Source organism: Chaetodon auriga, chromosome 1, assembly GCF_051107435.1.
Source record: "Chaetodon auriga isolate fChaAug3 chromosome 1, fChaAug3.hap1, whole genome shotgun sequence".
Taxonomy (NCBI): domain Eukaryota; kingdom Metazoa; phylum Chordata; class Actinopteri; order Chaetodontiformes; family Chaetodontidae; genus Chaetodon; species Chaetodon auriga.
In genome coordinates, this window is record NC_135074.1 from 1497702 (window position 1) to 1521928 (window position 24227).

At 40.3% G+C, this 24227-nt stretch overlaps 1 protein-coding gene across 1 annotated transcript; it reads right to left on the reverse strand.

Moving 5' to 3' along the window:
• Positions 1-517: 517 nt before the first annotated feature.
• ubap1lb (ubiquitin associated protein 1-like b) lies at positions 518-14192 on the reverse strand. Its single transcript, XM_076737000.1, has 6 exons — positions 14132-14192; positions 9883-10000; positions 8567-9160; positions 5625-5834; positions 2321-2422; positions 518-2188 (listed from the first exon to the last, which is right to left on the reverse strand). Exons 2-6 carry the CDS (start codon positions 9985-9987, stop codon positions 2054-2056), a joined length of 1146 nt encoding a protein of 381 aa, XP_076593115.1. The 5' UTR covers positions 9988-10000; positions 14132-14192; the 3' UTR covers positions 518-2053.
• Between the last annotated feature and the right edge of the window lie 10035 nt (positions 14193-24227).

Consider the following 24227-nt stretch of genomic DNA (forward strand, 5'->3'; position numbering starts at 1 on the left):
TTCATTTAATGTATTAAGCTGAAATGCTACACTCACACCTGCTAAATCCCTTCCCATTCTTTGTGTGATTGGGCTGGTTTTAGTTTTGCAAGTATAAGATAATGCATGATTGCTTTTAATAATTAAATTGCAGGGATGGGTTTTTGATTTGTATAAAAATACAGGGAACAGAATTGTGCTTGTAAAATATCTGTACAATAATTATTACTTTTGATTTGTCAATGAGGAAAAAACATGATGTCAATATGAGACGCACTCTGTGCCTTCGTGCACGTCCTGTCTACCCAGGAGACCATGACTCTGACTTCTTCAGAGCCTGCAATGTAAGCGTGTGTTGTGTTTGCTATTATTATCATGTAACATCAAAATATGGAATAAAAAAAAAAAAAAAAATACAATCCTTTAAATCCTTTTTCCTCAACAAAGAGGCTTTACCGGAAATTTAAGTGCTGCAGTGTGATACAATACATATGCAAGATAGCACAGACCGCAATTTTCAAAATGTTTTAATGGATAATGTCAATAAATTAGACCAGTGTTTCCCAACCTTTTTGAGCCACGGCACATATTTAACATTAGAAAAATCACAAGGCACACCACCAAACAAAAATGTCACAAAAAGTATATTTATTGAAATATAATGAAAATCTAGTCTCAATTTACTTACTTAGTGTGAAACCTGGGCCAGTGTAGTTGAACACAAAGCTGATGTTCTTTGATGTTCTTGGAGGAATTGAAGAAAGATTTAACCTGACTGGTGCTCTAAAACTTAGAGCACCAGTCAGGTGAAAGTGGATAATCTTCCACGACACACCTGATGATTTCTCACAGCACACTTATGTGCCACAGCACAGTGGTTGGGAAACACTGATTTAGACAATATGGTACAGAATGCGGTATGGTACTGACTTAACACAAATATACAAAAGAAAAATCACATCATAGCAAAATGTGTGTGTATTTTGCATATTGTGTGCAATACATCAGTACTTCTTGAACAATAGCTCATTATTGAGAAAAATTATTATTATTCTACCACCCAGGTAACCATGCTCTGTGTGAGAGGGGGGTGCTCTTTTGTTTTACCTGTTTTCAGCCAATTGTTGAAAGAGTGTTTTCTGTGAAATAGTGTGGTTTATATGGCAAGTGTTTCAAGCTCTGATTATGACTGTTGATGCCTTTTAAAAGGCAGGCTGTTTCATAACAGTTTTAGAACTAAAATAAATAGATTGAATTCTGACAGTGACATTCATTTATTTATTTATTTATTTATTTATGATTAATGGGTATGTTTCCATTAATGTTTGAGTTTAACACACTTTGATCTTTTGAGTAGAGTTTCTCATGGTAACAAGTTGTGTACAGTTCAATTTATTGAGTTAAGATTAAGTTGTGGGACTGAGTTTCATTAAGCATTACTGAATTAAGCATATTGAAATTAAAAAATATTATAAAATGTAAGTAGAAGATATAAGTTAATAGAAATTTAATAGAAAAACAAACCAAATGAATTAGTTAACTGAAAATATATATTATAATACACAATTACAACTACTCAGATCACTTCTATTCTGTTACACAGATAATAAAGATATACTACACTATGCTACACTGACTATATTCACACTAAAACAAAGCATAGACATAATAAACTCTTTCAACCAAGTCAAATAAAATGTTAAACACATGACAATGTGCAACATGAGCAGATCGTCATCATCATCATCATCATCATCATCATCATCATCATCATCAATGTCATCGTCATTAATATTAACATCATCATTATCATCATATCACCACCATCATCCTCATAACTGCAAAATATCAACAATAGACTTTTGAAGGCCACTGTCCATCTTCAGATATAATAATCTGTGTATAGTTGTTCTCTCTATGCCTTTATCAATATGAATTACATTTTTGCATATTGTCCTGCAGTAAATAAAACATTTTAGGTTGCAGTTGATGTATTTAGAGTGTGTGTGTGTGTGTGTGTGTGTGTGTGTGTGTGTGTGTGTGTGTACATGCATGTGAGTGTGTTGATGTGCTGTCATGCCACACGCATCATCAGCTCCTCCAGTGCCCGCTCTCGGTGGTTTTCATGGACCAGCAGCACTTCTTTGATGGCATTCTGCTGGAAGCCCATCTCATTGAACTGACTCAGTAGGTGAAGAAACTCCTCCGCCTCAAGAGGGTGACAGTATCGTGTTATTTAATGAATACTTTGAAATAAAACTGGCTCTATGAAAGGAAAAGTGTACTTCTGTCTTTAAGAATATTAAAGACTTGTGTAATGTTGTAGCTCTGCATGTTTTACCTTTGCTTCACAGTTTTGAAACATCTCCAGAGCCTCTTCTACCTGGGCCATATCATAACCCATCTGACACAGATGGTCACATGCTACCAGGTAACTCAAGATCTGCAAAGATACAAAAAAACATTAATTAATGTTGGAAACTGTCCTATCCAGCAGTTGTAGAGAAAGTCACATCCATGTCACATCCATTATTCAAAATGTTACTTTAGTAAAAGTACTTAGGCATAATCAGGGTGATGTATTTTACTTAGCTCTTTTACATATAAATGAATATCCATTACATTGAAGCCCTTGCCAAATGAGTGCACACAATACTGATTAAGTCTATCACCATCGTAAATCTCTATATTTCATAGTGTAACAAAGTTTTTAATTCTGTGGTCTGCGGTGATATTCCTGTGCTACCGATATGATAGGTGTGATATGTGATATGTTTTAAATCAGCTTGCAATGATTAGGTTGCCAGAGCTGAAGGGGGGACATACTGTAGCAATGGAGTAGGCTACAGCAACTAGGACTATGGCAGAGCCCATAGAGTCATAAGCACGTCAACAGTGATTGTTTAGTTACTGTCAGAGGGGTGAGGCAGTGTAGATTTAAAGTGTTAAGAGTAAAAGTACTGCTGCAGAAAAATGGCCCTGCCACTTTTATATAATTATATATCATAACCATCAAATTATTATTGCTCATGCATTAATGTGTAAGAAACATTTTACTGTTGTAGCTGCTCAATATGGAACTCACTGTCAACTCTCTAGCAACATCACAATTATCCAGAGTGACACCTTCAGATTGTTTGTTTTGTCTAACTAACTAGTCCAAACCTCTAAATTATTACAAATAAATTTAAATTACAATACTTTCTACAAAATAGTTGTCAATTTATTTTATATTATTCAACCCACTGATGTTACAACTTGTTACAAAGTATGAAATGTAGTGAGGTAGAAGTAGAAAGTGACATTAAATGATAATACTAAAATAAAGTAAGTACTCCAAATGTTTACTTCAGTACAAAGTCAAAGTCAACACTGTAATATAGTTAAAGGTCATGTCATTTGTGATTATGCTTTATGTCACATCATCGGGTTATTATAAAAGTCAAAACCTGTGGATGTTTGTCTCTGCAGAATTAAAGACTTTATCTTTATCCTTTAACACTTAGCCACTGTCTCTGGGTGACTTCAATCAACAATGAGCACTGTGGAAAATAATTACAGATTTCTGATGAAAAGCATGAAACTTCAGACATACTGTTACAAGTGAAATAGCAGTGAAGGTATCACTGGACAACACACAGCCACACAACTGATTTCAAATTTATGTGGTAACTTCAGGAGTTGAGCAGAGGCTGAAGTTGTCTCTCTGATATGGTTTATCAGAGCAGTGAAATACAATCTGTGTGAGAGCAGTGTGACCTAAAAAGCATGAGAGCCATTAGCTCTTGCCTGCTGCTGAACTCAGAGTAAAGTGATTTACCAGCTGTCAGATCAGCTTTTATATACAGTATCAAGTCATACAAGTATATTCCTTCTAAGACAGACGGGGGAAGCAGATCAAGCTAAAGAAACAAGGGTATCATTTGAGCAGACACCATAGTTATCAGTTTTAATTGAGATCTACCCACATCCAAGATAATGCAGTGTATGGCAGCCTCTGTGCTGTGCTCTCTAGTACTTGCTTTGTTTTTGTTTATTTGTTGCATTTTGAGCTGTCCCTCTCTGATACAATACAGTTGGGAGGAAATTCTTGTTGGAGGAGCAGCAGTTCTGTAAGGTGTAAGGTGTCTCATGCCATAACAAAACAAAACAAAAAGAAAAAAGGACTTTGCTGTTATAGTTTGGTTAGTTTTGTTTTTGTTCAACTTGTAAACAACTGAAAGAATGAGTGATGTGGCCATAATTACCATGATGCCCAAAGTGACACCTTTAAAGTGCTCGTTTAGACCAACCAATAGTCAATTGTATAAAGATAGACATGAATAATTATTTTAACAATTATCAGTGTTAAACAATATGAACGATTTGACAGTTCAATCTCAGTTTTATGTTTGTCAAATACCAATATTTAATTTTAAGAGTAGTCCATGCCTTAGTGCTTTGATATATATCTTAAGAAATATTTCTGTCCCCTATTTTCAACTATTCATTTAGACAGATAGCACAGCAAAGTCTGTAGCTCTCTATTTCTCAAGTCCAAAGATAGAGGTGGATCAAGCAGCATCCCTGCAATGGGAAATGTGTTGTTTTTACCTGTCATGTTGCTTTTGTTGATTATCATGACTTCGTGTTGGCACTACACAGCATTGGCTGCATAAGGCTGCAAGGGTTGGATATGTGATGACCGTTTGGTATATTCTATTGATTACAGAATTAATCCCTCCAGATGAGTTAAATAAAGGCCATGGTCTCTCTGTGCAATATTATATCTTAGCACTGAGGTCTTGGTGATTGTGTTGTACTGGACTGCATATATATTCAGAGGTGTTTCTAATATTCTGGCCACCTCATGTATGTAAATAGGGAGGACAAAAAATTAGAAAGGCCTCTCAATATAATTTAGTCCAGTACACCACCTTTAACTATGACCTCAATAATAAACATGTAATTGAATTTACACTTTTCTGACAATGTCAACAAAAACTGAACATTATAAACTTTGTAAAGTTAGACCTTATGGCAGATCAATACATGTACCTAATAGACTTTTATTTATATATCTAATTATTTATTTCGGGCGGCACGGTGGCACAGCAGGTAGTGCGCGTGCCTCACAGTCGGGCAGGGGATCTGTGTGAAGTTTGCATGTTCTTCCCGTGCATGCGTGGGTTCTCTCCGGGCACTCCGGCTTCCTCCCACGGACCAAAAACATGCTCATTAAGTTAATTGGTGACTCTAAATTGTCCATAGGTGTGAGTGTGAGTGTGAATGGTTGTCTGTCTATGTTGCCCTGCGATCGACTGGCCACCGGTTCAGGGTGTACCCCGCCTCTCGCCCATTGCTAGCTGGGACAGGCTCCAGCCCCCCGCAACCCCGAAAGGGATACGCGGGTATAGAAGATGAATGAATGAATGAAAATTATTTATTTCAACTCCCACATCTTGATATCAATATTAGCCTCAAAAATCCAGTACCTATAATTTGTTGTGTTCAGCAGTGTATGACTACAGCCCCAGATCAGCTTTAGCCAACATCTTCTTTCAGACCTGTAATGATCATGAGCTGATCTAGGGTCAAAGTAGAGGGCAGACAGTAAAGAAAGGTCAGAAATCTTACTTTAGGTGTTGTATGTGACACAGGCTTACTTGATCTGGGGTTTGCTGGCCCGTCTTCTGTAAGGCGATGATGGCAGTACGGAGGGGGTAACCCCGGGCAGTGATGGCCCCCAGCAGCTCTCTCTCTTCAGGGCTCAGAGCTGACAGGAGCTCTGCTGACGAGTCTGAATCCAAAGCGGTGAGACCCTGACGGGTTGAGGTCACAGGGAGTTTTCTAGAGAAGTCTGGACTGAAAGATTTCTGTGGAAGAACAAGCTGTAATGAGTGTGTGTTTATACAGATAGAGTGGTCAGATTGTGTCAGATTGAATCAGATTTTAAGGTTCTTTCTGTAATGCTGACAGCAGGTTTGACCTGAGACTCAGCTCCACTGAGAAAGACATTTTCAGAAGACTTCCACTCGCTAATCCAGATGAACCTCTTATACCCTGGCTGGATTCAGGGAACAGACTTTACACAGTCTATTTTTAGAGTGCAGATCCCTGAAAACATTTTGGAAATGTGAACTGGAAAAAAAAGGATGGCTTAGGATTGATTTTCTCCTTTAGCTAATGCATTTTTGGCATTCATAAACAGAGTTAAAAGACATATAAAGACTGATTTATTGCCAACTTGAATATAAAAACAGTGAAACTAATTCTACCGTGTTGAGCATTCATGGTATATAATAAATACCATGAATGCTCAACACGGTAGAATAAATACTATTTATGATACCATAATGAGCCTTATCAGTTCCTGCCTTATGTGTGGAGATTTATAGTAGGACTCAGGAAAAATAATGCCCTGAGCTTTAGGCTGCATTTATAGTCTCCTTCTGCAGACCAGACCAGGCTGATAATATCAGACATGACATTCACTGTGACATTTTTCAATCACTATGAGGTTAAAGAGCAACTTGCAGGTTGAATTCTTTACTATAATTTATGCATAGTGTGTCCTCTAAATGGTCATTTTAAAGTTAAAGCAAGATTCCATGTTTTCACCTAGGACCTAAGACCTAGGCGCATAAATTCAAAGAAAGGAGTTATTTTCAGCAACACTTTTTTTCACATGTTGGGTCAAATTGCATCACGTCAGGACTGACTGGTAGTGAGTCTGAACTTTTCTAATTTCGTGAGTCTGTCTTTTCTTGGTAGTTTTACATTGCATTTCAACATTTTTCATCATGGCAAATTATTTTATTTTGCTCCAGCCTGTCAGAATATTGAGAACACAGTTTTTGCCAAAATGAGATGTGGAGCAGTCTGGCTATAGGAGACTACAGCTTTCTTAATAAGAAAAGGTTGGGAGCATTTTGTGCAGGTGAAGAGATAGGACTTTGCTGATGCATCTGTAATGAAAAAACGTGGTTATGTGCAGTACTCATTTTAGACAGAAGGATTATTTTCCTAGCAATGATGAATGTGTGAGACTGATAGCTGGAGCCACTCCTTCAGCTACACACAACTGCTTCATCAGGTCCACCATCACCAGCAGCTTCTGATTCTACTGACGATGATGGAATCATCTCAACAAAACTACGAGCTGTACACCATGTCTTGTTTTGTCACATTTGCTAACTTCCAAATTATTCAGCATAATGATTTAGATAACAAAAAGCATCATGTGGTTAGTATAGGGAATGTGAAGGTACATCACACCATGTTGCGTGTTGGGACAGGGGCCCCATCTTGTAGGGAACACATTCTGTTACCTGTGCCTGCTACGGTGGTTAAATGCTTACCTTTTGTTATATTTCGCTAAAAAGTTGGTTAAATCAATCAAAACTGATGGGTAGGGGAATAGATGGAGACAGGAAACCAGAAAGAAAAAGGTATTCTACCCTGAAAAACTGAATCACAAACAACAGTATTTGGAAAAACTAAGCACTAAGCAACTAAGCACTGACAAACGACACAGATCCATATGACATGGCAAGACCGGATTACGGACCCCAGTGCACAACCTTCATTTTCATACCCGGGCATTGTAAATGAATTATGGTGTTTATGGCACAAAGGTATGGTGGCACTCCTCGTTTGGGCCCAATTATTAAACCAAACAAAATATAAAACTTTCAAAAAAAAGTCAGTTATGTGATTGTTTCATTGAGTCATAAGCTGTATTGTATATAGGTCAGCACATCACAACATTCACATGCAACAAGGGACGTTGTCTGTCAAACCGACCCAGCACAGAGACACACTGTTGGACTCTTCAGGCTCACATCAGAAATGCAGGTTTGTAGCCTGATAAATTAGCACTACTTTGAGCTACAATGAACTGTTGCAGCCTTTAATAGTTGTACTTATACTGTAATATTGTTATATATTTGTCTTACCAGTAACAATGACAGATCGTCTGAGTGACGTGATGAAGCTCTGGTATTGCTGGACCCATGAGAGGAGGAGGTTATTGTTTGGCAGGTGTCATATCTGTGAGAGACGCTACTGGCAACTAGGACAATTGGTCGAAGAGGTAGATTTTGAAAATGGATGTGTTTCTACTCCTCTTGTTTTATTGGTGGGTGCTGTTTGAGTGAATAACTTCTCCTCACTAGATGTTGCTGCTAATGCTCTACGTATTGCCACCTGCGTTACCCGAGGGGAATGTGGCCCAGTGCTTATGCTGCCTGTCAACTTTACAGCCAACCTATGTTTATTTTATTTTATGTGTTGTGGAATTGTTTTTCAGGCGAACACAAAACTCAGATGCCAGACAACAATGTCACACATTCACATATCATTTATTTTTTGAGAATCCAGCCAGTAAAGTAATCTGAAGCAATCCAGGGCACTTCAGGTGCCAGTCAGATTTCAGCTGGGGCCAATGCAGCTCTAACCCTGCCCCTGGATCAGCCTATTGGTTCAACACATCCTGGACCTCAGTTATCTTCTTCAAAATGTTAGACTGCTACTTAAAATTCTGACTGTGACTCAAACTGGATCTCACACTACGACATGTTACCTTATACAACAATGTGTCTCTTACCGTATGTGTTGTGCTGTGTTTGTTGATTCTGGGGAGCCTGTCGACTGTATTGGCTCTGATGTTGGGGGCTCTGGTGTCCAGGGTCCTGTGTAAGGATGAGCTCACAGATCGGCTGTCTGTGTTGGGATCATCTTTTTTGGATGTGTCCAACACTGAGAGTGAACACTGTCGTAGGTTCTTCCTGCGCTGGTGTGGCAAGCTGCTGAGGCAGGCCGGAGGGTTTAGAAGGTCTGGGACAAAGGCTCTCTGTGCTTTCCTCTGACCACTCTGCTCTCCACCTGAGCTAGCTTTCCCTGACAAACATGTCTTGGCTTTATCTGTGGCACTCTCTCCCTCATCCTCAGAGTCTGAGATGACAAACTTGGTGCGCAGAATGGCGGGGTTGAGGCTGTTTGACCGCTGCCTCGGATTGGGCTCCCAGAAGTCAGAGCAGTGGCGGCTGGCCAGGCGGCTCTGCTGTGGGCTGCTGAACATCATCCAGTATGGCGGACAAGTTGGCTGTAGTCCTGAAGAAGAGGAGAGCTGAGGCTGATGCTGGCTGGTGAAGCCACTCTGCAGTCCAGTTAGTACCCACTTCTCCAGGCTGAACTCATACTGTCGCATGGACAAACAACATGTTAGTGTTCTACTCAACCAACTGTTTAGCTTTCCATTTTCTTTGGTCTTATATCGTTATTTCAACATTTGTAGCTATGTTAGCTTGGTGTCCCCACTCCAGGAATGTCACTGAAAGTCAGTCTGTTGATCAAGTGCTGATCTGAAGTGAAATATTTCAACACCTGTTGCACAGAGCACCACAAAACTTCACTTTGGTGATCCCTTGACTTTTCATCTCAGTCTATCATCAGCTTAAAATCTCAAAATGCTCAACATTAGGTTGTGATGGCATATCTAAACAGCCATGTTAGCAGCTAGCAATTTGTTGGTCTTGCAAGTTTAGTGTGTTAACATTAGTTAATTTGCACTAATCTAAACTAACATACAACTGAGACTGATGGAAATGTCACTAGATTTGCTGGTATTTTGTCATAAACCAAAGAGAGAGAGAGAGAGAGAGAGAGAGAGAGAGAGAGAGAGAGAGAGAGAGGAAGAAGATGAAGAACAATGTAGCAATCATATGGACACAAATGATTTTGAAAAGCAAAGAGTTATTTGTGTTTTTCTGTCTGAAAAGCAGAGAAGCAAAAAAGGCCTGCACTGTAGTTAGCAAGAGTATGGTTGTAGGAGAAAGAGCAGTAGGGGCACACAGTGACATACAAACAGTAGAGTCTGTGTTTCACATGCTTTATGTACACATACACACAGACCACACTGACCTCTGTCTCCTGCAAAACGATGAGAGAATCAGGGACCATAACTTTGATGTCTTCTTTGACTTCCTGTGAAGCACTCTGTGGCATCTTCAGAGGGACACCGTCCATATTGCTCAGTTGACTGAGAGACAGATAGACACACAGTTTGAGTTTTAGTCCGATTTCTTCTCGATACCATTCACCAACATGCGGTGCACCAGGAGGCTTTTTTGTAGAATACATTGAGGTGGACTTGTATGTCCAATTTCAAGCTGATTTACAGTGTGAAGGGCATGGCCTTTTCATAATAGTATTTTTGGGCTTTAATTGCAGAACCACCATCTGGCCGATTGGGCTCACATTTCTATGGAAGGACATGCACATCATTTCCACTTATTTCATTTCCAGACTGAGTTCCATGTTTCTCATTCCAGCTCATAGAAATTTGAACCACAGCATAAGAAAACAAATAACAATACTATTACCAATAATAATAATACCAGCAATTTAAAACAGAAATAATAAAGCAAATAATAATAATAATTAACCAGCACAAACACAATTTTGATTCTGATTCTGATTCTGATCATTATCATTATTATTATATAGCCACAAGTAGCAATTCCAGTTTCAAGTCCTTCTGTGCTCAACAGAAGTAAGCAGCTCAATGGGCCAGAATTAAGGCAGCAAACAGCAATAAGCAGGTTTCAGGCTTCACAAAGCTGAGAAAAGTCACAGTTGCTAGTTTAATTTTGTTTAAACAAGAAGGGAGGCCAATCACACACTCACCCATTTGAGGTTGATGTTTTTGAGCGCCCCCTCTATAGGTTGGGCGAAAAATTTCTTTGGTAGGCCTATTCCCAATTATCTTACGGCTAAGATGCTCCATCCCTTACAAAAACTTTTCATTTTTGACTTGTACATCTCTGTCCTGGGATAATGTATACCCATTTTGGTGTTGTTACAGTCAAAATCCAACAAGTTCTACTACTATTACTACTCATCTAGGTAAATTTCTATTAGAATCAGAATCAGAATTGGCTTTATTGGCCAAGAATGTGTGTACGTACAAGGAATCTGATTCAGGTTTAAACATTACACTCAATGAACTTGCATGGAAAAAAAGACATACAGCTCAATGAGGACAAAAAAGCAAGGGTAAAATATAAAATAAACAATATATACAAAGAATGATGAGGCAATAACAATATATACAATGAACTTTACAACGTGCAGGTTTATGTTGACAGTGATGGTAGTGATGAATGTTCATGTTAAAAACTGCACACTAATGGATTAAAAATGGTAAGTCAGTGGATATTTTGGTCTCAGAGTGTTTGGGACACTGTATGACTAGCTAACTGTTTGTGAGAGTGACAACTTGTGGGAAGAAAACTGTTTTCATGCGTGGTTGTTGTGGCATTCAGTGATCTGTAGCACCAACCAGAGGGGAGAATTTGGAACAGATTGTGTCCATGTGAGGGTTCTGCAGTGATGTGCCCTCAGTCTGGAGGTGTGGTAGTCCTGAATGGAGGGCAGGTTGACAGCAATGGTTTTCTCAACAGTGCTTATAGTCAGTTTCGGTCTATTTTTGTCCTGTTTGATGGCAGATCCAAACCAGATAATGATTGATCAGCAGCTGTTGAGGCATCCTCTGTTGCGCTTTCTTGATTATTGAGGCTATGTCTGAGGTCCACTTCAGGTCCTGGGAGAAACTGGATGCCAGAAACCTGGAGATTTACACTGACCTGAAAAACTGGGCTAAAATTGCCATACAGTGTCATCTGCAGACTTCGGGAGAAGGGAAACTAGGCAAACAGCTTGCCCTGCCAGCTCCCATCTGTCAGTGGGTCACAAACGTCTGTATGGGCAAGAGATAGCCGATGAGGAAAAATCCCATCCAGCAGGACGTTTGTCCTTCAGGTGGGCCAAGACCAGTCTTTGAAGGATTTCATGACCAGAATCAGGGTGAGAGGACTGTAGTAATTGAATCATGTGATAGGAGGTTTCTTTGGGACTGGTATGATTGAGTATTAGGAGTGTTAGAAGCAGGGGGGACTTGAAACTACTCCAGTGATCTGTTGAAGATCTGTGTTAAGATGGGGGCCAGCTGGTCAGCAAAAGCTTTGAGACAGGAGAATGACATGCCATCTGTGCCTGGTGCCTTCCTGATCTTCTGTCCCTGAAAGGGGTGGCACACATCCTTTTCACAGATCCTAAGCACAGGTGGAGGATCAGTGAGGAGGGGTGAGGCAGTGGCAGGGGGTTAAGTTAGTTACAGCATGAATGATTTCTTATCACACTTAAAGTAAAACACACTCAGATCATCAGCAGGTTGATGATTCTCCATCGTGTGGAGACATTGTTTCTTGAAGCCTGTGACATCCTGCAGGCCTTTCTACACTGACATAGGGTGTTCGGTGAGAATCTTTTTTTTTTCAGCTTTTTAGTGTAGCTCCACTTTTCTACTCTGATCTCCACTGTCAACCTCTGTCCTGGTTGTTCAGGATTCTGTCCCCACTTCTTTGCCTGGTGAAGCTGCCTGAGTGTGGCTGTAAACCAAGGTTTGTTGCTGGATGTGCAGAAAGCTTTAGTCAGCACACACATCCTCACAATAGCTGATTTGCCATAGTTTCAAACAGCCCATCCAGTTACAGCCTCAAAAACACTCCAATCAATGCAGTCAGTGCAGGCCTGTGATTGCAGCTTTGCCTCATTGGTCCATCTCCTCACAGTCTTGACCACAGGCTGAGCAGATTGTAGTTTTTGCTGGTAAGTTGAGACAAGACAAACCAAACAGTGATCATAGAGTCTAAAAGCTGCATGAGGGATGAAACAATAGGCATCCTTAAGTATCATGCAACAACATCTCAGTGTTTGTTTTTTGTTTTTTTTATCCCTAGTTCGACACTTGTGCTGAATTTTGGCAGTTCATGGTTGAGGTGTACTCTCAGTCCGGAAGAACAGTGAGCAGGAAGTGTGTAGGGTTGTGCACTGTGGAAGTTCTCCGGTCAGTCAGGTTATGGGGGCAGCCTCCACCCACCACAGGAGAAGAGCTCATCGATTAAACATTAAGTCAAGCAATTGTCCGATCTCATACATTTGACTTTGTGCACACCGAGAGATTCAGACAGCAAGATCTAAGAAAAGCATAATGCTAAATCAGGTTTACTTTCCCAGAAAGCCTGTCTGGTCACACCTCTGCCTGTCTAAATTAGTTAAGGGTGTTACATAATGAAGAGTCACTGTGCAGCGAAAGGATCAGGGATTAAAACACTGTTTGCTCGGCAGCATCATGCTCATTTCAACAAGCACAGAAACACTCAACTCTCAGGTATACTGTGTATTTATGCTATCTTGAAATGAAATCAGATTTTTATTTCCTCATGTTAGTTCAGATGAGTGCCAAAAGCAACCCCCCCCCCCCCCCCCCCCGAGCAGGTAAATCTGCTCAGTGTTCTCTGTCCCTGAAAGCTAATCACGTCTTTGCTCCAGTAACACCAAAATACCAGCAAGCCAGATGGCCCAGGACTAACAACAGCAGAGAGGACACATGTTCCTTAAGGTCATTGTATTGATGTGCCAAACACTTATTTACATGGTGATACTACTGGACACAACACATGAACTGTCTGTGACCAGTTGCAAGTAGCATATGTTGTACATTTGTGACTTTAAAAAAGCAAAAATGTACATGTGCATCCCAGTATAAAGTACCAGATATTCTTCTCCTCTGTTGCCATTTTTATACTTTACAACAAAAAAATGACAGAAAGAAAAGAAATACATAACAAATATACAATAAAGCTGAATAATAATTTAGGTTCTCCTGAACAAGAAAATAGCTTCTAATTGTGCTGTGAACTTCAATAGTGAATATTCACATCTGAAGATCTGCAGAATCAGTAACATCTTTTAAATTACTTTTTAAAACTTTACAAAAGATGTGAAGTGATAGTAGCCAAAAGTTTTATTTTCACTATTTTTCACTATTTTATTTAATTGTTGTGCTGACTTGTTTTGTTTTTCCTTTGTAAAGCAATTTCTTACATTGTTTTATACATATATTATTATTATTATTATTATTATTATTATTATTATTATTATTACATGTTCCGACAGACAATGTAAGTGTGATCAGATGCTAAACAACAGTTTAGCACATTCAGCAGTGTCATCAACGGCTATCAGGCTGCAAACATTCAACATTTTGAACATTTTGTAACTGCCAGTTTACCAAATGACCCTCCTAATAAAACAAATGTCAGCCTACCTCTGTTGTGTGGAAGCTGCAGTCAGACTCTCAGATTTGTCCTCTTTGGTGTGTGTATGAAGGAGAGATTGAGACTGCAAGCTGAATTAGAGGAAAGCCATTTGGAGCACTAATCTATTGACCCACAGTAACCCACATGAGCTGATTCACACAAACACACATACACACACACATAGAGAGAGAGAGAGGGAATGAGAGAGAGAGATAATCGGTGCACAGAAGAAGTCAACAACACCAATGACAACACTGTTGCAGCACTGCAGACAGCTGATTATAATGTGATTCTGTTAGGAACAATGTCAGCGATATACACTTTCCCATCTTTACAACTTCAAGAACATTCTGTGATTATTCTTTGCTTATTGCGTGAAAAGAAAACAGATGCCTAAGTGACTAAATTTTGCTCAAAAACACATGAAGTGTCACATAAATATGATGTCTACCTTGTTTCAAAAAAATAAGTAAATCTGACTTTTTCTGTGGCTATCAGCAAAGCATGAATTTGTCTTTTTATCTGACACGTTCATCTAGAACATGACTAAATGGATTTTTATCACATTGCCTGCGAATATTCACTTCACAAACTTCTTGACCTTTCATCTAATGCCACATTTCAGTCAGTCAAAGTTTTTTTGCTTGGGACTGAAAGTGTTACTCCACTCTTTGGCCCATGAAAAGATACTCATCTCCTCTCATTAGCACACACACAGGCCCAAAATACACACACAAGACCTATAGACATGCATAAGGAAAGATGTGTGATAGTCTCATAGTCTCATAGTTGGCACTCCAAGAAATGAGTAGTGAATTGGAACCTCTCTAGCCAACAGTTCACACATGGTCGGAGCTGGACTTGATCTTGCCTCCCCCGTGTTCCAAGGCAAGTCCCTACGGACTGAGCTTCTGCCACCCCAAAAGTTGCAATAATCGACGTTTTTATATTAATACAGTTTTTCTTGATTGCTAAAACACAAAACCTGGTTCCTGTAACACAAAACCCAAACCTTTTCATCATTCCCAGAAGCACACACACATTTCCCATAACCAAAAACACAATTCACCTGTTTCCACACATGACTCAATATTAAAAACACTTTCTGCAAAACCTTACACAAAAGTGGCCAAATAAATCATTCATTGCATGTGTTCATTCTGCAAACACATGCTCTCAATATAATTAACTCAAGTTATCATAACCTAAACTCAGACACCACCCCCTTCTCCAGGTGAAAACACTCAGCCTAAAAATTGTTAACACACCAATCAGAATTGGGGGTCAATAAATAGAGCCTAGAGGCATGTTCATGTCCATTGGAACAATGGATCCCAAACATGCAGAGGTTGAGAGACAAGGAAGAGGCAGAGGCAGAGGACAGCAAAGACAAGTAATTTCTGATGAAATCTGTGCCACTGTCATTCATCATGTGGTGGTACATGGGAGGACAATGAAAGAAGCTGGAGAGCTAGTCCAGCCAAACTTAAGCCGTTTCACAGTTGCATCCATTGTCCGTACTTTCAGGAGGGAAAACAGGTAATTTGCCTCATTGTCACTGTACATGTACATGTATCACAGTACATGCACAGTAATGTTGTAGTACATATAGACTGAATATCCACTGTATGCTGTGTAGTTTTTACTATAATGTGCCACAGTACACCATAGATCAGTAATGGTCAAATTTAATTTTTGCAGAACTGAGAGGCAGCCATCTATTGGAGGCAAAGGCAAAGGCAAAGGCAAAGGCAAATTTATTTGTATAGCACAATTCATACACCAGGCAATTCAAAGTGCTTTACAGAAGCATAAAAATACATTAAAATCATACATTTCAAAGAAAGAAAGAAAGAAAGAAAGAGATTAGAAGAGAATAGAAAAATAAAAATAAAATACAATTAAAGGAAGCCAGTAAAAGACAATAATTTAGTGTTTAAGACAATAATCTAGCATTTAAAATGATTACTTTAAGTAAAAGCTGTAGCGAATAATAATGTTTTCAACTCTGATTTAAATGAGCTGACTGTTGGTGCAGACCTCAGGTGTGCAGGGAGAGTGTTCCACAGGTGAGGAGCATAATAACTGAAAGCTGCTTCACTTTGTTTGGTTCTCATTCTGGGAACACACAATAGACCTGTCCCTGATGACCTGAGAGGTCTGGATACTTCATATGGAGTTAATAAGTCTACAATATATTTCGGTCCTAGACCATTTAATGCTTTGTAGACCAACAGTAAGATTTTGAAGTCTATTCTTTGATTCACAGGAAGCCAATGTAGTGATCTGAGGACTAGTGTAATATGGTCCATTTTTCTGGTGTTTGTAAGGACTCGTGCAGCAGCATTTTGAATCAGCTGTAGTTGCCTAATTGATTTTTTGTTTAGGCCAGTAAAGACTCCATTGCAATAGTCCAATCTACTGAAAATAAATGCATGAACCAGTTTTTCCATGTCTTCTTTGGACAGACATCCCTTAATTCTGGTTATATTTTTCAGGTGGTAGTAGGCTGATTTGGTAATGAGCTTTAACTGGCTGTTAAAATTCAGGTCAGAATCAATAATTACACCAAGATTTCTGGCTTTATCTGTTGTTGTCAGTGACATGGAATTAAGGTGAGCACTGATCTTTGACCTTTCATTTTTGGGGCCAAATACAATCACTTCTGTCTTATCTGCATTAAGCTGAAGAAAATTCTGGCACATCCACTCATTGATTTGATGAATACACTCACTCAGTGAAAGTAAGGGACTGTAGTCATGTGATGACACAGAAATATAAAGTTGTGTATCATCTGCATAAGTATGATAAGAAATATTATGTTGCTCCATGATCTGAGCTAGGGGCAACATGTAGATATTGAAAAGAAGTGGTCCGAGAATGGACCCTTGTGGCACCCCACACATCATCTTCTGTCGTTCAGACACATGCTCACCAATTGACACAAAGTAGTCTCTGTCTTGTAAGTAAGATTTGAACCAGTGTAGTACAGTGCCAGTAAGTCCCACCCACTTTTCCAGTCTGTCAAGAAGTATGTCATGATCAACTGTATCAAAGGCAGCACTGAGATCCAATAATACTAAGACTGAGGTTTTGGAAGCATCATTATTCAGAAGTATGTCATTTAAAACTTTGATAAGTACAGTCTCAGTACTGTGGTGTGGACGAAATCCAGACTGAAATGCATTAAAAAGATTGTTCTGCATCATGAAAGCATGCATTTGTTGAAAAACAACCCTTTCAATAATTTTTCCTAGAAAGGGAAGATTTGATATTGGCCTGTAGTTGCTTATCGCTGAAGCATCCAGATTAGCCTTTTTTAGGAGAGGTTTTATTACTGCAGTTTTCAAGGCCTGGGGAAAGTGACCAGACTGAAGAGAATTATTTATTATCTGCAACACATCTGGAGCTATGCAATTAAAGACATTTTTAAAAAAGTTTGTTGGCAGAGTATCAAGGCAGCATGTTGTGGATTTTAACTGTGATACGGTTTCTGCCAGCCTTGTATGATCTAGAAGGTTAAAATGTGCTAGATTAACTGTAGAACAAGAAGGCACAGATGGACTTATCATTTTGCCTGAGCTGGAGCTGCACACTGTTTGTCTTATCCTTGAAATTTTATCTGTAAAAAAGGCTGCAAATTCATTGCATGACTTGTTGGATAGCAGCTCAGGAGGGACTGATGCTGTGGGGTTTGTCAGTCTATCCACAACAGAAAACAAAGTGCGGGCATTATTACAGTTTCCGTTGATAATCTCTGAGAAGAATGCTTGCCTTGCCTTCTTTAGTTCATGGTTATAGGTGTGGAGACTGTTTTTGTAAATCTCATAATGAACCTGGAGTTTAGTTTTTCGCCACCTGCGCTCTGCCTGTCTGCAGACTCTTTTCTGGACTTTGACCAGTGTGGTGTTTCTCCAAGGTGTCTTTTTCCTTCCTGATAAAACTTTTGTCTTAACTGGGGCGATGGAGTCAATAATAGCCATAACTTTGGAACTGAAACTATTTACAAGGTCATCAGTTGAAGCTGAGGGCAGTGTTGGTGATGGTGTAAAACACTGAGTAAAGACTGCACAGGTGTTATCATTAATATAACGCTTTTTGATTACCTCTGTTCCACTTTTGTTAAGAGTAGCAGGTATGGCCATTTTAAATGAAACACAGTAATGATCAGAAAGAGCAACATCCATCACCACAACCTCAGAGATATTGAGCCCTTTGGAAATAACCAAATCTAATATATGCCCTTTGTTATGTGTTGAATGTGTTACGTGCTGAGATAGGCCAAAATGATCCAGGATGTTTAGAAGTTCTTTAGCACATCCATCTTTGAGATTATCAACATGAATGTTGAAGTCACCCACTAACACAACACAGTCAAAATCAATACAAACAACAGACAGTAGATTGGCAAACTCATCGGAAAACTTTGCATTGTATTTTGGAGGCTTGTAGATGGTTACGAAGACTGATCGGCAGGGAGACTTAGATTGAATGGCAACATATTCAAAAGATTCAAACTGACCATAAGAGACTCTGCTGAATTGAATGCTATCATTAAACAAAATGGCGACTCCACCTCCTCTCTTATGCATTCTTACTTCACTTATGAAACTGAAGTTCGGAGGGGCTGACTCATTGAGAACTGCTGCGCTGTTATCTTGTCCTAACCAAGTTTCAGTTAAAAACATAAAATCAAGCTTGTGCTTGATGATAAAGTCATTGATTAAGAATGATTTGCCTGCCAAAGACCTAACATTTAAAAGGGCTAAATTAAATGTGCTAAAAAGTCCAACATCCCCATGTTTTAGAACATACTGTGGCTGACGTGGAATACATGTTAAATTTGATGATGTGATGTTTCTGGAGAGATGGGCCGATCTTCTCCTCCTACCTATTGAGACATGAATCACTACTTCCGGCACAATGGGCCCTGGCTTTTCCTTGGAAAAGTCAGGCATAACATTTGCCTTAAAAGCTGGACCCGTAACACATCAGTTACCAACACAAATAGGTGGCTGTGCTGGGCTCTTACTAGGGGACTGGAGTAGGTTCAGATCAAGCCGTGGAGGGGGTGGAGGTGGTGCCCGTCGGCGCTGTGGTGGTGGAGGGGGACAGGGTGGTTGTAGGGGGCGGGGTGGAATTTGGGGGGACAGGACCCCAGATGGGCGAGGGGTAAGTCTGATACCCGCGCTGACAAGTTTGTTCATTTGGTCAGTAAACTCCAGAAGGGGGGAGGATGGTGATGGGATACCCAGTGAAGATGATGAGCTAGATGGAGTTTGGGCAGTTGGAGATGGTGACCTAGGTGGAGTTTTAGTGGTTGGAGTCAGTGAATCCTCACGAGCAGTGGCCCCTGGTGGAGGACATGAGGCATCCCCCTTTTTGCTCTGGCATCCTTCATGGTTAGAGCATACAGGCGGGGGGAGAGTTGGTTCTCCTTCATGTTTTGGTGTTTGCTGCTTTTGTTTGGATTCCTCTTGTCTCTTGTCCTTGGGAGTGGGAGCAGTGTTACGCAGGAAGAAAGATAGGTTGGAGGCAAAAAGTTTTACTCCTGACTTGTTTAGGGAAAGTCCGTCTCCTTTGAAAAAATGTCTGCGGTCCCAGAAAAAGTTGAAATTGTCAATAAAATGCACTGAGTGGACATCACATGCAGTTGAAAGCCATCTGTTTACTGCCAATAATCTGCTGAATCTCTCTCCTCCTCCTCTGACTGGTGGTAAAGGCCCACTGAAGAAGACCTCAGCATTCAGAGAGCTCACTGCATTTAGCAGTTTATCTAAATCTCGTTTGAGCACTTCAGATTGTCGTTTCGCAATATCATTTGCCCCTGTGTGCAGTACAAGGTATTTCAAAGTTGGAATTTCTGCAACAAGACTGAGGATTCTGTCGGTCATGTTGGAGACCGTATCATCAGGAAAGCACAATACTTTCGTGTTTCTGCTGTACATGCTTCCCACGTCTTTAATAGCAGAATCACCAACAACCAGAGTCTCAGGACCAGTCAGTAGCTTTCCGTGTAGCTTTCTAGCTTCTGACTTCCTGTCAGGCCTTACCCTTCTCTGTGAGTCACAGGAGTTATCCAGGTTTTCAGTTGGAGATCCAGGGTCCTGCAGTAGTGGAGCAAACCGATTTTGTAACTGCACACTAGCTGGTTTGGGAGCTTTGTTGCTCACCTTCCCTTTGGCTTTTATCCACAGCTGTGCCTTACTCTGCACAGGTGTTGAGGAGGATGATAACGCAGGCCAGCCTGTCGCATCACAGATCTCTGGGCGCTGGGTTCTACCTGTTGGACGTCTCCCCATATCAGCTGATTTACTCTTGGGCTTTGCCCCGAGAGCATTCCAGGGAGGACTGATACTGGCAGATTTATTACCCGGTACACAGCCCTTTAGTTTCGTGGGAGCTGTATCAGAGCCAATTAGCTGGATGTTAGCATTCTCCAGTCCGCTGTTTTGAGTCAGCGGCAAAGTGCTGTCATTTCCACAAGGTCCGTTCACTTCTGCGTTTATTTCCAGACGCTGAACTTTAGTTTCCAACACTGCAACCTGCTGCAGAAGTTTGTAGAGGTCATCTGTGGAGAAAGGAGGCATCTTGGTGCTATTTAGTTAGCTTTAGCTGCCAGCAGGCTTTTTCTGTTGGTAGGCCGTAGCAGGCTTTTTCTGTCAGTAGGCCAGAGCAGAGTGTATCCGTGAAATATCAGAGGTCCCAAGGGTCATCCACAACTTTTAAATATTTGTCCGTAAAATATGTCTTTAGATGTCCAATTCAGCCAAAAATTAAAACTTTCAAGTTTAAGGAAAATTAAAATAAATACAGAAAACAAGATGGGAAATCAAGAGCCCAGACAGGAACCAGCTACCAGAGGAGGAGGAGGAGCTCCCTCCCCCGGTGATTGCACACCACTGAGCAGGAGACTGCCTTGGTAAATATGGTGATTGCCAATAATGCCATCACTTCAAGGGAGATTCAAACCCACATAATTGAAGACCAGGAAATATTTCAAGGGACTAACAGCATAAGCCTTTCCACCATTGACTGGGTAATACAGCGGAACCACATAAGGACGAAGCAACTTTACCGCGTGCCTTTTGAGAGGAATTCCGACAAGGTTAAGAAGCAACGATTCCAATATGTGCAGGTAATTGCTATGCTGTACAGAAATGCTATAGCATGTAAAGATCCCTCTTTCATTCCAATACACACAGTACTATGTTTGAAGTAAAATTTTTGTTTTTTGACTCCTGTAGAAAATCTTTGAGATGGCTGCAATGGCTGACCCTCATGAATACATCTTTATTGATGAGGCAGGGTTCAATCTCACAAAAAGGCGCAAAAGGGGCCGCAACATCATTGGACAGCGTGCAATCACACAAGTTCCAGGCCAGAGGGGAGGCAATATCACCATGTGTGCAGCCATTAGCAATCGTGGCATCCTCCACCGCCATGCCATACTGGGACCATACAACACTGCACTACTCTTTCAGTTTCTAGATCAGCTGCACAATAACATTCTCCAACAGGAAGGGGAGCCAGGGCAGCCAGAGCAAGCCCAATATGTTGTCATTTGGGATAACGTGAGCTTCCATCAGGCTGCTCTGGTTCACACCTGGTTCAATGACCACCCCAGGTTCAGGGTCCTTTTTCTGCCAGCATACTCCCCTTTTCTGAATGCAATAGAGGAATTTTTCTCAGCATGGTGGTGGAGAGTCTATGACCGCAACCCATACACACAGCACAATCTCCTGGAGGCAATGGTGAATGCATGTGAGGATATTTCTCTGGAATCTATCTAGGGTTGGATCCGACACACAAGGGGATATTTCCCACGCTGCCTGGCAAGAGAAGACATAATGTGTGAAGTTGATGAAACTATGGCCTGACCGTGACCTGAGACAAGATCATGCTGATAATGCTGATGCTGATGAACCTGTATATGTGCTCAATATGGAAATGCTGTGAATAAACCCTATTCTTGACATTTTGGTGGCAGTGTGTTGAATTAATCCCTCCTGTGTGTAACAAACACTCATGTAGTCTGTGTTTTGACAGCTTGTGTGTATTGTCTGAGGGTAAAAACTGATTGGGACCCAGAAGTTAGATGTTTTGTACTATTGGGTGTGAATTTTTAAAATTGTGTGTGAAGATTTGAGAAAATGGTGAGTTGTTCCAGGAATTGTGTCGTAGCAATTGAGAAAAACTGTAATAGAGCAAATGACTTGTGAAAGGTGGAATTATGAACCCACACAGAATTATCATTTGACTCTGCAGCCTCCCTCAGCTCTACAGAGTGTTTTACAAATGCAGAATATGGCTTGGCAATGTCTTGCTTGAATAAGCAGGGGCCCCTCTGAAAAAGACAGCATCTGGGTGGCAGCACATGTTGCTCCAAACCTGTATGTACTTTTCAGCCTTAATGCTGCCTTCACAGATGTGCAAGTTATCTATGCTATCAGCACTGACACACCCCCACACCATCATAGATGCTGGCTTTTGAACTTTGCATTGGTAACAATCTGGACGGTCTTTTTCCTCTTTAGCCCAGTGGACATGACATCTGTGATTTCAAAAAACAATGTGGACTTATCAGACAACAGCACACTTTTCCATTTTGCATCAGTCCATCTCAGATGAGCAAAGGCCCAGAGAAGTCTGCAGGGTTTCTGGCAGTTATCAACTTTATTTGTAGGGTGCATTTCATACACAGGGAAACTCAGTGTGCTTTACAGTGAAAGACAGAAAACATTAAACAAATTAAATTTAAAAAACATATGTAAATACTCTTTATCAATAAAATAACCTTTCAGACATCTGCTCTGGCAATTTTGTACTAAAAAGTCGTTCGTTGTCTTTCTGTGAGTTTATTCTGATGCCTGCAGACGGACTCCCTTCTTGTTGTCACGAGTGTGAGATGACAAGAAAGAGCCCGGAGCAGGAGAAGTTGATAGATTATATACAATATATTATCTTTGTAGACAGGATGACTTTGTTCTATCATCAGAACAATGTCAGCACAATAGGCACGTCATAATGTGTTGTACAATCAGGACACAAGGTTCACTTAATCAGTGCATAATAACATATTGTACGTGGTAACATGGTCAGCAGATTATGACCCACGCACACACCTAATCATATGATATGGTTGTTCATTTGGCTTTAAGACAGTGAATACTTATGATTGAGTACAGAGAAAATAAATAATAATAAGAATTCCCATTACACATCCATATAATGCACACAGACATACATAAAATATTTTTTTTATAAGCCTGGTCCTATTCCTGTGACAGCATTCACATATGGATTACAACGGGTGCACTCAAAGGCACAAACACACACGTTTCCATCATTTCTGGGGACATTACATAGACTTACCTTTTTTCCTGGAGACTTACCCTAACCAGTAACCACTTCACCTCAAGTCTTCACCCTAAAATTTAATGATTCACATTATGGGGACTTGCATTTTGTCCCCACAATGTGATTGTGTGAACAGATTTTACATCCAACATGAGGAATATGTGGCCACACACACACTCACACACATAAAGAAGCGAAAGACTATAAGAAAAGCAATGTTTCAAGGTTGCTTATAGATATAGATATATAGATAAGATATATTTGCAGCAGATATTACGTCATCAGGCAGTTTGTTCCAGACAATGGCACCGTAGCGACTATATTTTACCTATATGTTGTGTTGGAGCTGCGGTCAGACTCTCAGGTGTGTCCTCTCTTGATTTGATCTCTCTCCTGATTTAGTATTAATTCTAGGTACTTTCAGCAGATGCATATTTGATGATGTTGATCTGACTGGACTACTGCCAGTGAGCAGCTTAAAAATATAATCAGGAGCCATACCATTTAGGGCTTTGTAAACAATCTGTAATACTTGAATGGAGCTTGGATGGAGCCAAGAGAGGATCTTGATAACTAAACGCTCTGGCTCCCATTCTGTTTTTGGAGGAACCATTAGTAAGCCTGCATTCTGGGAACACAGTGTTCTAGGGGTATAAAAGGGTACTATGAGCTCTTTAACATAAGATGGTGCGTTACCATTCAGGGCTTTGTAGGTAAGGAGATTTTAGAGGAAGCCAGTGCAGA